General features: G+C 33.7%; 1 protein-coding gene across 2 annotated transcripts; it reads left to right on the forward strand.

Moving 5' to 3' along the window:
- The first annotated feature begins 7,054 nt into the window (after window positions 1-7,054).
- LOC139514776 (basic leucine zipper transcriptional factor ATF-like 3) lies at window positions 7,055-11,455 on the forward strand. Of its 2 annotated transcripts, none has more exons than XM_071304406.1 (4): window positions 7,055-7,139; window positions 9,307-9,534; window positions 10,192-10,299; window positions 10,835-11,455. In XM_071304406.1, exons 1-4 carry the CDS (start codon window positions 7,122-7,124, stop codon window positions 10,979-10,981), a joined length of 501 nt encoding a protein of 166 aa, XP_071160507.1. In that variant the 5' UTR covers window positions 7,055-7,121; the 3' UTR covers window positions 10,982-11,455. The 2 variants fall into 2 exon arrangements, with proteins under 2 accessions (XP_071160507.1, XP_071160508.1); XM_071304407.1 differs by lacking the exon at window positions 7,055-7,139 and adding an exon at window positions 7,368-7,492.
- The last annotated feature ends 3,052 nt before the right edge of the window (window positions 11,456-14,507 follow it).

Below are 14,507 nucleotides of genomic sequence, written 5' to 3' on the forward strand. Positions count from 1 at the left end.
CTCTTAGTTCAAGGTCGTACGGTGACCTATAGTTGTTAATTTCTGTGTCATTTGATCTCGTGGAATGTTGTCTCATTTGCAATCATACCACATCTTCTGTTTTATATGTTTTAAATCATTATTGATTATTCACATTACATCATAAAAGAAATTGGATTCATTATCCAGAACTTTGCACTAATAAAAAGGTATTTGAGAGCGTGGCCTATATCTTCCAGTTTTAATAGCAATGGAATGACCAACAATTCTAAAATTGCATGAATAAGTTTTCTTGTATCAAGATTAAGGTACTAAGTCAAATGAAATTCTGGTTTATTTTCAGTTTTTATATGCTTAAACAAAAACAGTTTCCTATTTTTGTCAAGTGATGATTTCTTATCATGGAGTGTTTTTGAGCCGATTCTTCTCCATCCTGGTATCCCAACTGCAGTGGCTGTTGCGACAATGGTTCCGTGGATGAAATACCCGGATGTAATGATCTTGTCCAGGAGTCCTTATGCGAGGTCTTCCGCTCCTCTGTTGGTCCTTAGTTCAGCCAGCCTGTTATTATTTATTCCAGAGACACGAAATCGTCCTCTTGTTATTATTTTCAGCTCTACCTCACTTTGGGTCACTCTCCAGCCAGGAGACAGCCGATGACGATATCTCGACAAGCATGCAGGGTCCAACCTTGGCATGGCAGCACTGTGACTTTAACGTTAGGACGAATGAAATAAAACGTTGTCCTTATATACGAAAAATGGAATTGACCGACAAATTCCAAATTTCATGTACCAAAAGAACGTGCATAAATTCGAAGATGCAATTAACCGTTCGTTTTACCATGTAAAATATACAGTTTTTTTATGAAGCAGGCGGCGGACCCGTGCTACATGTATTTGATATCGTTTACGCTATGTTAATCAATAATATTTGCAAGTTTGTCCATCTTAATAGGTCTGGCATTTTCATTTTTTCTGCTTTATGTAAACGGACAACTCTTGTGTATAAAACACATTTTGTACAACATGAAAATTATATCAGCAAATACATTTTAACTTGACTCATTTCTTTGTTGATATTAATATATATTTGCTATGGATTGTTGCTTTTCTTTAGGAATTAGGTGGTGATTTGTACAACTAAACCATATTTGGACATTAAAGGGTACATGTATTAGTATGTGAGATAATATATAAAGCTCACAGTAGACTTGAACGCTATATATGGACATTTAACAGATAACCCTGGATATGGATATTTAGTCCCGGGCACCTTATATGGATATGACATAGTTCCATTTTTTTATGAGAGAAAACTAATATTGATCGTAAAGTATTATGATAAATAGACGAGAAATTTAGATCAATATATAAACATTGTAGCTAAGAAGTATGTTGTAAAGGTTAAGGTCCTTTTTTCATTGCCCTTTAAAATGTACAATAGACTAAAACCGTAATATCGGTTAAATACACATGCATTAGTTAGTTTGTTTATAATAAGTCAGAACCGATCAAGCAGAGATCCCAATTTTAGTATATTAAAGTAACGAAATATAATAATTGTATACGGTGTGTATGCTCTTAGACTATTCGGAACAAGTTTTGTAGATTTATAATGAAGTTTTTTTTTCTGTTTCTAAAACATAAAAGAAGCTACCTAAAATGAAATCAAAACGGTTGAATGGAAGTAAAGAACGAAAGGTGCAACTACTGCACAAATAACATCACGCGGAAGAGTAAAGATTGGAAGAAAGAGACGGTGGTGCATATTTGGATTTCAAATATTGAAGTTCTACAAAAAGGTGATGTTTTTTCGCAAAACTTAATGGATAAGTATGCAAATTCTAACAGCATGAAATTTCAAATATTATAAAATATCATGGTTGGATAATAGCATAATTTTGGGTTTTTTTTACAAAAAAATGCATAAAAATTGTCCTTGGTGTACTATTATTTAGTGGAATGTTTCTAACAAAACATTACAATAGTTGAAACATTTGAACTTATAATTCGGCTAACATTATAAGAAGATGTGGTACGAGTACCTCATTAAATCCAAAAGGTACATGGGTCTGTAAAGAAGTACCCGATAGACAGTGAGAATTTAGACTGCCTTTTAAAATAAAGGAATCGTTGGATAGGGGTTGCATGGTTGTTCCTAGGGACAATAACGATTCGAGAGTACACACTAACTGTAAACTATAGGCATCGGATTCAATGTCCTTATTTTTCAGGCGTGGCTGTGTATTTATACATCCGAGACACATACGCAACTCATAGCATGGGTTTTGTTGAAAATTTCTGGGATGACTATTTTTATATACTCAAGTCTCCTTGTGGTTGTTTTGCAGTTCTGGGAAACTCCGTTTGACCAAAAGTGCAAATAAAAATTGGAACCAGGTCAGATATTTCATTTCTATTTTTATAATGACGTATTGACTTGTAAGATTTTTCGAAAGTCATTTGGAAAAATCGAAAGTGAAGAATTTCTTGAACATTATATATTTTTGACAACGACTTATTACGAATCTTTTGTCTTAACATTGCCATCTTTTTCCTTTTCAACTCTAAGCTGCATTTGACGTTCTACCTTAGACTACACCTTTGTCACGCCTCATTATTTACGTTCAAAAGACAAAAATTATCAATCTAATTAAACATGTTCAAAGTTCATGTAGATTATCTCTTAAAAGGGTAAATTTTCAGCCTAAATCACGCCGTTAGGTTTCTCCTTATTTGACCGACCGTGCAAGACTCTCAATGGTAGTCAAGGTCGTTAGAAAAAAAACCCATCGTCGTCGTCCTTTGGAATGATTAAAAATTTCCATGTTTGGAACTTTAATAGCTTACTATGCATTATGGGAATTGTTTGTGTTGATACCCATACCGTGACCTATAGTATTTCACATCCTTGTCCAGTGAAATCTGGTGGATATAGTTTTCTCATTGGAAATCATATCACATCTTCTTATTTTTAAATGTAAAGTCAAATAAATGCATGATGAGACATAAGATCATTCAATAAACTGTAAAATATTTATAAAAAAATTTCTTTTTGTTGATGAGTTGGGTGGCTTTCATCAATAATTTTTTTTTAATTCGACTTCGAAAATTCTGCGTAAACAGATAATTTGATCAGTTTATATACTACATGTATCTGGTACATAGCTTTAATTCTAGTGAAAAAAACTATCAAAAGTCCGATCTTTCTGGTCTTAATTAATTGACACTTTTTTTCTTCCAAATCTCTAGCATAAACAAAATTAAGCCATTCTTATAGGATAGAAAAAAAAGGCGGGATATACAATGGAAGAACATAAAGAGAAGAGAAACATACAAAATCATGGAGAGAAAAAAAAGATAAGAAAACCAACAACAGTCCCACAAAACAACAGAAATAAATAAAAAAAATAATTTAAAAAATAGCTGAACTGACAAGTTACTACAATTAATGATGAAATCTAGTCGTCGTATTTCTACGGAAGCCGACAAGGGCCATTAAAAAAAAAATTATGTCGTAATTACGACATAGCATGTCGTAATAACGACATCGCTATGTCGTAATTTCGACATAGCATGTCGTAATTACGACATCACTATGTCGTTTAACGACATCGCTATATATATAAAAGAATATGCATTATGATTGCCAAGAGACTAAATGACACAGAAATTAACAACTATAGGTCATCATAATCCTTCAATAATGAGAAAATCCCCCCGTATAGTCAGCTATAAAAGAGGGACGAAAGATACCAGAGCGGGAGAGTCCCCGAAATGACAGCTGTTTAACAATTTAATTCAAACGAGTAAAAAAGATGGTTTTAATAATGTATTAACAAATACCGAAAAACGAATATGTAACACAGCAACAAATGACAACCACTGAATTACAGACTCCTAACCGCTATGTGATAATATCGACAACCTTATAGTTTATCTTTTCACTTTTTGAGGCGATAGGAATTTCAAAATGGTCGTCAGTAAAGGCAAAGTTTGTAGCGTAAACAAATTCATCTTTTCTTTTTGAGAATAATGAACACTCTATGCAATCAAGCTTAATTAAAGTTATTCACTTGCACATACTAGAACTTTATTTATAATCAAGTCAAATTAGACCCAGTTGAATGGGGAGCAATTCACGCTCCTTGGAGCCTCTAAATATGTTAGGCATGTACAGATTTGTGTAAATAATGAAGTCCTGCATTTCCATTGCAGGTTGTGAATAAGATGAATTTTAAGCTTTTCCCAATAAAGACTATGTTAGACTTTGGACTCATAGTGCTCAGACCCACAGATCTATCTCTGTACCTTCATTTGTACACACTTGAACCTTAATGTACTACTGAGGCTTGATGCAAATTATAACTGCATTGCTATTGATAGTTCTTAATGAAATTCTTCAAGCGTCATCCCCATTGAAGCCCTATTAAAACTGTGTACCCCAAGTTATTTTAACCACTGTTCCCATGGCCAGGACAACTATTCCTACAAACTTGGGGGAGGGTTGGGATCCCGCTAACATGTTTAACCTCAACACATTATTTATGTATGTGTCTATCCCAAGTCAGGAGCCTGTAATTCAGTGGTTGTCGTTTGTTTATGTTTTACATATTTATGTTTCGTTTATTTCTGTACATACAATAGGCTGCTAGTTTTTCTCGTTTATATTATATTACATTTGTCATTTCGGGGCCTTTTATAGCTGACCATGCGGTATGAGGTGTGATCATTGTTGAAGGCTGTACGGTGACCTATAATTGTTAATTTCTGTGAAATTTGGTTTCTTATGGAGAGTTGTCTCATTGGCAATCATATCCTTTTTTATATTTACTCCGCATTATATAAGGATCATTCATTCTCTAAGATTGGTCCAACATGGCCTAATAGTTCTTATGGAGAAGATTTTCAAAGCTTTTTCCATTGGAGCCTATGTTAAACTTTGGACCCCTAATACTCGAACCTAATGGATCCCCTGACCTTCGCCTATCACCTATGGAAGTTGTGTCTAGTATCCGAAGTGGTATGCGAGCGATTGCTATCGCTTGTTGTCCGTCGTCGTCTGCCGTAAGTGTATTTTTACTCTCCTTCGAAACTATACTGTGCAAAATTCTTTGAAAGTTAGTTTGATTTTTTCGTATTAAATCTTTTCTTTACAGACGGGCGTTCGTCGATTTTTACTCCTTAAAAGCACAGCGGCTGTTACTAACTTGAAAAATAAGATATAATGGGCACACATTATTTTTTTTGATAATATCTCGAAAACCGTTACATTTATCCCAAATCTGTCGAGGGTTCATCATGACAAAATGGACCAATACCGAACATTTCAGAATGATCCGTTTGCGTCCTATCAGAGTTTTGTCCTCTTAAACATTTTTTTGGATAGCTGCTTGTATTATCATCACTTGGCGTCCGCCGATTATGACCGGCAACCAACAATATGGCGACCGATACTTAGTCAAGGCAATAGTAGAATAACTAGAAATAAAAATAAATGGTAACTACAGACTATGACGGACGACAAGCAATTGCAAAACCACACATAACCCTTCCAGTACTAAACACACCTTCTTGCTACATACATGCCAAATATAATAGAGGCTCCAAGGAGCCTGAATTGTTCCCCATTTATAAGGGTCCTATTCGACTTGATTATGAAATAAAGTTCTATCATGTGCAGACATATAGAGTCAATAACTTTAATATCAATCAAGCTTGATTGAATTCAGAGTTTATCATTCTCAAAAAGAAAATGAATATGTTTACAATAGGGTTTTGATGATACAAACTTTGTCCTCACTGGCGGCCATATTTAATTTCGGATCATGTCAAACGCAACAGCTCTTTTAAAAGACATCATATACTAGGTACACAATGTATATTTATACTAAGTTTAAACTCAGTCATTTTAGTGTTCTTGAGAAGAATATTTTGAACATTTTTAAAGTCCATTGGCGGTCATGTCTTTTAACCAATTTGTAACTATAAGTTACAACACTTGAATAGGACCTTATAGTGCACACGTATATCAAGTTTGATTCGATTCTGATAAGTGGTTCTTAAAATAAAGATGAAAATGTTGTTTCCCATATTGTTTCAATGCTCATAACGTAACAAGGCTAAGGTTGTTATAATGATATAGCGATGTCGTTATTTCCACATGTTATGTCGAAATTATGACATAGCGATGTCGTTATAACGACATATTATGTCGAAATCACGACAAAGTGATGTTGTAATTACGACATGTTATGTCGAAATTACGACATGTTATGTCGAAATTACGACATAATTTTTTTTTTAATGGCCCTTATCGGCTTCCGTATATTTCAAACTATGCTGTACCAGATAATTATATTGTTCATAGCTTTGATGATTATGTATGAAATACAAGGAGAGAAACATACATGATACTACCATATATTAGATTTATGATACTACTAAAAATTCACATCAGACATTTTGTTTGTTTTCTTACAAATGACTTAAATTTGCTTTATAGAGTTTTGGAGTCTTCGAAACTTAATAAAATAAAAATTGCGCGCACACACACACACAATTTTTCGGTTTTTTTTAAAGACATTTTATAATAATGACCCAGATGTTTTATTTTGATTTTTGATTCTTTCGTGTGGTGTTATGCGTTTACTTCCATTAAAATACATACTAACAACCAGATTATTTATTTGAGAAATTGAATGGGATGACCATTTGATGTTCTTGGGGAAGCAGGACGATTTCTTGCGGACTGACTTTTATTTTTCATCACATTTAACCCAGTGTCGCTGTCACGATCATGATTTTCGAGGTTCAATATTTGTTCTGTAGGTCATAGTGTTTATAGATCAATGAATTTTTGGCAGATATCTGACAGCCAAGTGAAATTTGAATTATCTATCGAAGAGGCTTACTTTCGGAAATGCTATTTTCAATTTTGATTTATAGAATGTCTTCACTGCCTGTTTTGGCCAGTATGCCATTCTAAAACAAGTCTAAATAAACAATCCAATCGATAAGTTATTTTTAGAATAGGTGTTTTCCATGGGAATCCTCACCCAATGATATAAAAATGGACGTTAAATTACGTATTACACAAGTTGGCGTAATTTCAAACGATCCAGACCTATTTCAAAGCTTATGTTCAAAAGAAACAATGTAAGTGTGTATTACCAAATACCATTATCAATTGAAAAATGTAATATTTACTACTTTCTAATCGGAAATACAAATTAGTATACAGTTACTTTTAGGAGCTTTTAATTATATATACATTAAAGACGGAAAAAGAGGGGGGTATATATTTCTCTATCGTCATCAATATACTTATGAGTATGAATATTTTCAAATATATAAAAAGGTATGATCATTGTCTCAGGATCATTTGGACGACATGTGCATTATTCACACAGCGATTCTCAAGTTCATCAACACATAATACACAAATACAGTGCCGCATATATACACACTTAACACATTAGTGGTGATTTCATCAGAAACCGCAGAAGAATGTAAGTTAACTTTATTTACTCATCTTTAAAAAAAAAAAAAAAAAAAAAACAATGCTTCAAATATTTGTTACACTACTAGTATATTGAATATGATGACATGCATGAATTGCACAAGCGGGGTGTATATGTACCTATATATATGTTGTTTAGCATAACTAGACTGAATGCCTTAATTCATATGAAATGTGCGTTCTTGGGTTATATAATATGTAACGAACTGTATAGATATATGGCACTTCGAATAATATTCAGGTGTTTGGATAAACCGAAGGAATACATCACATTTTCTTACTTTATGTAATATGATATAGATAACATGTATGATACAGGATGATACTTTACTTTTGCAATTACTGTTGTATATATAAGTCATACATAGTCAAGACTTAAACAAAAGTATAATGAGGCGTTGATACCCGCTGATACAGTTACCAACCCCACAAAAAGATCGGTCTTCCATTTTCCGTCAAGTCAGAGTATGCTTAAAAGAAGGATCCGATAAATTATTTTACGCAACACATTTGTCAATATAAACCAAAATCAAAATTTTACCAATGATACCATTTTCCGTTTTGTAGTTCATATAGGAGACAATTCTTACCAAACTTGCATCTTAAAAAAGCACTTGTCATACTACAGAGATTAGAGATGATTTAGATATTTGGTATGATTGTCATCGAGACAACTATCCACCAGAGACCAAACATGCTTGTTTCAGTACATACGTCCTTTTATTACCTTTATATTTCGAACTTAACAAAATACTAGTGTACATTTCCATAATTTGAGTTCACTTATAAAACATTAATTAAAAATAAGCATACTTTGAGAAATACTCTGTTCACAATGATCAGATTAGGCAATAAAATAAATTTGGTTAGTTCAAAGCGCTTTTCTGTATACACCTTCACCAGGAACGATAAAACCTAAATAGGATGTATACACAATCTACACTATAAGTTCAATTTACCCTGGAGGAGTTAGTACCTTAGTTTCTTGAGAGTTTCAAACTTAACGGCAAAATTAAGAAAGGTATTTTATAAACCATGTCAGTATCGATGTACTGACTATTGAGGTGATATGGGGAAAAAATCCACAACCATTTGAAGAACATTGTAATTACATCTATGATTGTACGATATTATCGTTTGAGATACTTTCGTTTTGTTTTGATATTTGGAATCAGCAAAAATTCAAGTAGATTTTTTGGCGTCATTAACTAATATCTCGAACACGTGACATGGATTCCACGTGAATATCAATTAACCCTTTAATATATAATTTGGTCTGCGCATACGCTTGAAAAATGCTGCGTAAGTGGAAATGAATATATTAAGATATGACGTAATTTTGAAATTTTACTAAATACGTTATCAAAACGTTTGACTTGATTTACAATCTTGTTAAAGGTATCTGAAAAGTAACCTTTCCTTCTAGATTTATAAATAAACCATAGTGTCGGCTCTAGATTAAAAAAAAGTAGGTTACATATACCAATTTAAATAAAAGTCAGTTATATGCGCATGCGGTTTTTTTTCCTGAGTAAGCAAAATTTTAAAAATAGACATGACGTAATGTGAACGCTAATAAAAGGTAAAGTCGTAATCGTATATAAGGAGTTAAAATTGTAATAAGAAGGGCTGATAATTATGAAATAAGTATACGCAGTATAAACTCAAAAAAGTGATATACTGTATTGTCAATTTAAAGCTATGTATATTCAAATAAAGAAGATGCGTTTTAACATTTATTTTTAGAAAGAATACATGATCATATCTGCTAGCACTTTATAGAAATTTATGTTTTTATTACAGTTTTATAAAATGCTGGATAATTCTTATATATGTGATTTGGAAGATAATATACTTATGAAAATGGCAAACGGCAGCACCAATTTGGTAGATGCAACACTTCTAGCATTGGAAACTGGTGACATGGCGCCACTGATAAAGGAAGAGCTAAAATGTACAATACAGTCAAGACGATTAGCCAAGGGACAACACGAAATGAAAGTAGAATTTCCAGAAGAAACAAAACATGAGGTAGGTTAATAATAGTTATAAAAAATGATTAAATTACAGATCCGAAAACGCGGCATTCTTATTTCCACTGTTTAAATGCCATTTTGGGATCAACTGGTTTTGTGAGATGAATATCAACCATCAAAATTTTGAAGACTGAAATTTCATAATTACCAAAACCAGAAAGTTGGGCGAAGTGTTGTAAGATTGTAGTACACAGCTTGGACACATTATTTGTATTTTAATGGGATTAATAGTTAAATTTCATAAAACACATTGTACGCAATTTATCAGTTTAACTGACAGGCGGGTTTAGTTTTTGTTTGTTAATCCATTGGTTTTATTTGTTTATTTATGGTATTGGAACATCGGTTATCTTCTGTTGCCTTAATTTTTTGGAAGACTGACGATAAAAAATATGGAATTTTCAGACCGTTGGAATCATCACTAAATTCCTTCAGTACTACAAGATAAAAATATTTTAAATTAAGATATCTAACATTTACGAATTCAGATTATAAAACAATCATAATAAAGAATAAGCGACAAAGGAAGGCATACCATATGCGGATGTTGGAAACGAAAATCTTCAGCCTTAAAGGCACCAACACACTGCAAAGAAAGAGGTTTTTTTTATTATTTAAAAATTGTCATTGAATTTCAAATTCTTTGTTTCAGCTAACAGAGGAAGAGCAGGATAAAATTGTTAAACGTCGTGAACAAAATAGATTAGCAGCACAAAGATTTCGGGATAGAAAGAAAACTAATTCTACATCACTTTGCAAGGTAGGTTAAAATGTTTTTTTTTCAAACAAATTGAATTGCATTGGGCAACAGGCAAAGCATATGTCAGCGCACTCCATAAAATAAGGTACTATATATTACAATCAAACAAAAACAAAAAACACATACAAAAACATAAGGACAACGTTAACACAACATTTTTTTTAAAACTACCTCAAGAGGCTGACAGGACGGATGCTTCAAAAAGCTAACTCAGATAGAAAATACTAATATGCTTATGATTATATCAGTAGATTCTTTTAAATTGTATTTGAAAAAAAGAAAGATTTGCCTTTGATAAAACTAAAATTTGGGTTTATGAAATTGTATTTAAACACATTTTAAATATCGATAGAATTGTAAATAACAGAATAGTAAATATTTGTTAAAATGGTTAAATTAGTATTTTTATTATTAAGTAATGATTATTTTGAAAAATTCGTAACAATTTGTGACGATATATTACACCTATATAAAAGTAAATATCAAATAAATATATCATCAGATTTGTAGCTTTTCACTAAATTTATCATTGTAGAAAATACAAGAACTGGAAGCAGACAACACACAGAAATCATATGAAATTAGGACTCTCCGTGCAGAAAAGGCAAAGTTACAGACAATGCTATACGAACATCTCTTAGTTTGTCCTAGTGCCAAACAAAGTATCAAATTTGAACCATGAAATTTGGTACTGACAGTAAACTACAATGGGATTCCATATACCCTAACATGACCATAAGGAGACAATTGTCAATTAACATAAGAAGAATAATTTGAATGTGTCCTTGCTGTCTTATCCTACATATACATGAACAACTAAACTAGTCGTAGAATTCTGGCAAGGGAAAAGGACTTCGAAAATCTGACAGAGTAGAATGTTGTATCATTCATGATCATTAGTGTGAACTGTTCATATACTTAGCGGTAATAATGAGTATCAAAAGACATACTGGTTGCATTCATTTATATTAACACCTATTCATTGATGTATGCTTTATTAAAGTGACACATCTATACACAATGTTTTATGAACTGTTATATAGTTTGATCAGTTATACTACTAATTTGTATTATATGAATGTTTGGTTGTTGACATGCAAGAGTTATCGTTTGATACATGTGCACTTATTGGAATAAAATTTCATTACCATCAAAATGTTTTTATCATTATTGTTTGATAACTGAATCTTTAGCTTACAACAGTAAATTTCAGCTAGACAATCTTAATTCAATAGGATTAGAATCGATAATGGAAATAAGAATTGTGTCCAAGAGACAACAACACGACCAATGAGTCGATAACAGCCGAAGGCCACCAATTGGTCTTAAACGCAGCGAGAAAATCCCGTACCCGGAGGTTGTCCTCCGATTGGACCCTAAACAATTGTGTACTAGTTCAGTGAAAATAGACGTCATACTAAACTCAAAAACAATTAAGGAGGCTCGAGGGTAAAAAAATTTCAGAAAAAAAATCAAACATTTGTTTTTCATTACAAATTTTATTTATTTCCTTTTGTAGTTGTTACTTTATCATATGGTACAAAAATAATTCAAAACAATCAATTCGTGTTGGCCCCAGATGACTTTCAAAATGTATACATCATTGAAAAAGTTCCAAATTATCTCCCTTTGGTGGAAAAATGCAATTTTTTGGCTCTAAAATTGAAATATCTTTTTCAACTCATCGGTGACCTATCTTTTTTAATATAATTTCCATATAAGCTGTACTTAAACTAAATTATTGTAAAATTTTAGCGATTTCTGTAATAAATTTCTTTTTTTTATTTCGATATTACCTTTATTTCTCCTATTACTTCAACGGAAAAAAACACTAGTGTGGATCTAGCCGGCGTTAATATTCATGAGGCTAGCCGTCAATAATATTCATAAGATCAAAACCGCGTTCGATGAAATGATTTGGGTAGTTATTAGATTGTGACAATAAAATAACTTTTGCTGTTAATATCCATTATGGTTATGCTATTTATAGCAATATAAAGTAATTAGGAAATAGTAAGCCAATAGGTGTCTTCTGCAAGGTCCGCGTCATTTAAAATGAAAGTAAATGAAAAGTTTAATTGCATTGCCTCACACAACACAAAACAATTATGAACATTAAAATGTTGTTATTATTGAATCAATGTAAACTATAGTAATTAAAACAAGATGATTAAATATAGGGTAATTAAATGGAATTAATTGTCATATGGGCATTCCATAATCTGTTCGTTGTCTACAAATATAGTCCAATTCTAAAACTAAAATATACAATACATACGATAGTATCACACAATTAAAAAGATCAGAAAAACAAGAAACATAGTTTATTGAAGGAATATAATAAACAGAAAAATAGAAACTGTCAATTACTATTTCAATGACATAATTCTTCAAAATTACGGAGATCAATAAGAGTCTTTAATCTCAACATTACCAGTCCATTTAATTGCCTCTAAAATGGCCCATAGCACTTATGCCCTAGACCCGTACGAGTTGGTCAGAAAAGGATAAGGGGGGTACCCTGGTATATCAAAAATTCGAAAATGAACTATTGCCGGCTGGCCAAACGAAGAGATTCTCCACGTGGGCAATGATACCAGAGGAAGAGGTACTTATTGCCTTTAAAATGGCCCATAGCACTTATACCCTAGACCCGTACGAGTTTGTCAGTAGAGGGTTCAAAGGGTGGATATGGTATCCCGGATACAACGAATTCGAACTGAACTATTGCCGGCTGGCCAAACTAAGAGATTCTCCACATCGACCATTATACCAGAGGTAGAGGTTGGTATTGCCTCTAAAATGGCCCATAGCACTTATGCCCTAGACCCGTACGAGTTAGTCAGAAAAGGATAAGGGGGGTACCCTGGTATATCACAAATTCGAAAATGAACTATTGCCGGCTGGCTAAACGAAGAGATTCTCCACGTGGGCAATGATACCAGAAGAAGAGGTACTTATTGCCTTTAAAATGGCCCATAGCACTTATACCCTAGACCCGCACGAGTTTGTCAGTAGAGGGTTCAAAGGGGGGATATGGTATCCCGGATACAACGAATTCGAACTGAACTATTGCCGGCTGGCCAAACTAAGAGATTCTCCACATCGACCATTATACCAGAGGTAGAGGTTGGTATTGCCTCTAAAATGGCCCATAGCACTTATGCCCTAGACCCGTACGAGTTAGTCAGAAAAGGATAAGGGGGGTACCCTGGTATATCACAAATTCGAAAACGAACTATTGCCGGCTGGCCAAACGAAAAGATTCTCCACGTGGGCAATGATACCAGAAGAAGAGATACTTATTGCCTTTAAAATGGCTCATAGCACTTATACCCTAGACCCGTACGAGTTTGTCAGTAGAGGGTTCAAAGGGGGGATATGGTATCCCGGATACAACATATTCGAACTGAACTATTGCCGCCTGGCCAAACTAAGAGATTCTCCACATCGACCATTATACCAGAGGTAGAGGTTGGTATTGCCTCTAAAATGGCCCATAGCACTTATGCCCTAGACCCGTACGAGTTTGTCAGTAGAGGGTTCAAAGGGGGGATATGGTATCCCGGATACAACGAATTCGAACTGAACTATTGCCGGCTGGCCAAACTAAGAGATTCTCCACATCGACCATTATACCAGAGGTAGAGGTTGGTATTGCCTATAAAATGGCCCATAGCACTTATGCCCTAGACCCGTACGAGTTAGTCAGAAAAGGATAAGGTGGGTACCCTGGTATATCACAAATTCGAAAATGAACTATTGCCGGCTGGCCAAACTAAGAGATTCTCCACATCGACCATCATACCAGAGGTAGAGGTTTGTATTGCCTATAAAATGGTCCAGAGCACTTATGCCCTAGACCCGTACGAGTTAGTCTGGAAAGGATAAGGGGGGTACCCTGGTATATCACAAATTCTAAAATGAACTATTGCCGGCTGACCAAACTAAGGTATTCGCCACATCGACCATTATACCAGAGGTAGAGGTTGGTATTGCCTCTAAAATTGCCCATAGCACTTATGCACTAGACCCGTACGAGTTAGTCAAAAAAGGATAAGGGGGAACCCTGGTATATCACAAATTCGAAAATAAACTATTGCCGGCTGGCCAAACGAAGAGATTCTCCACGTGGGCAATGATACCAGAGGAATAGGTCCTTATTGCCTTTAAAATGGCCCAGAGCACTTATACCCTAGACCCGTACG

This window comes from Mytilus edulis, chromosome 3, assembly GCF_963676685.1.
Source record: "Mytilus edulis chromosome 3, xbMytEdul2.2, whole genome shotgun sequence".
In the NCBI taxonomy this organism is placed as follows: domain Eukaryota; kingdom Metazoa; phylum Mollusca; class Bivalvia; order Mytilida; family Mytilidae; genus Mytilus; species Mytilus edulis.

Coding starts and splice junctions, on each gene's coding strand:
- LOC139514776 (XM_071304406.1), top strand. Junction 9,535..10,191: donor CAGAAGAAACAAAACATGAG/GTAGGTTAATAA, acceptor TCTTTGTTTCAG/CTAACAGAGGAAGAGCAGGA. Junction 10,300..10,834: donor ATTCTACATCACTTTGCAAG/GTAGGTTAAAAT, acceptor TTATCATTGTAG/AAAATACAAGAACTGGAAGC.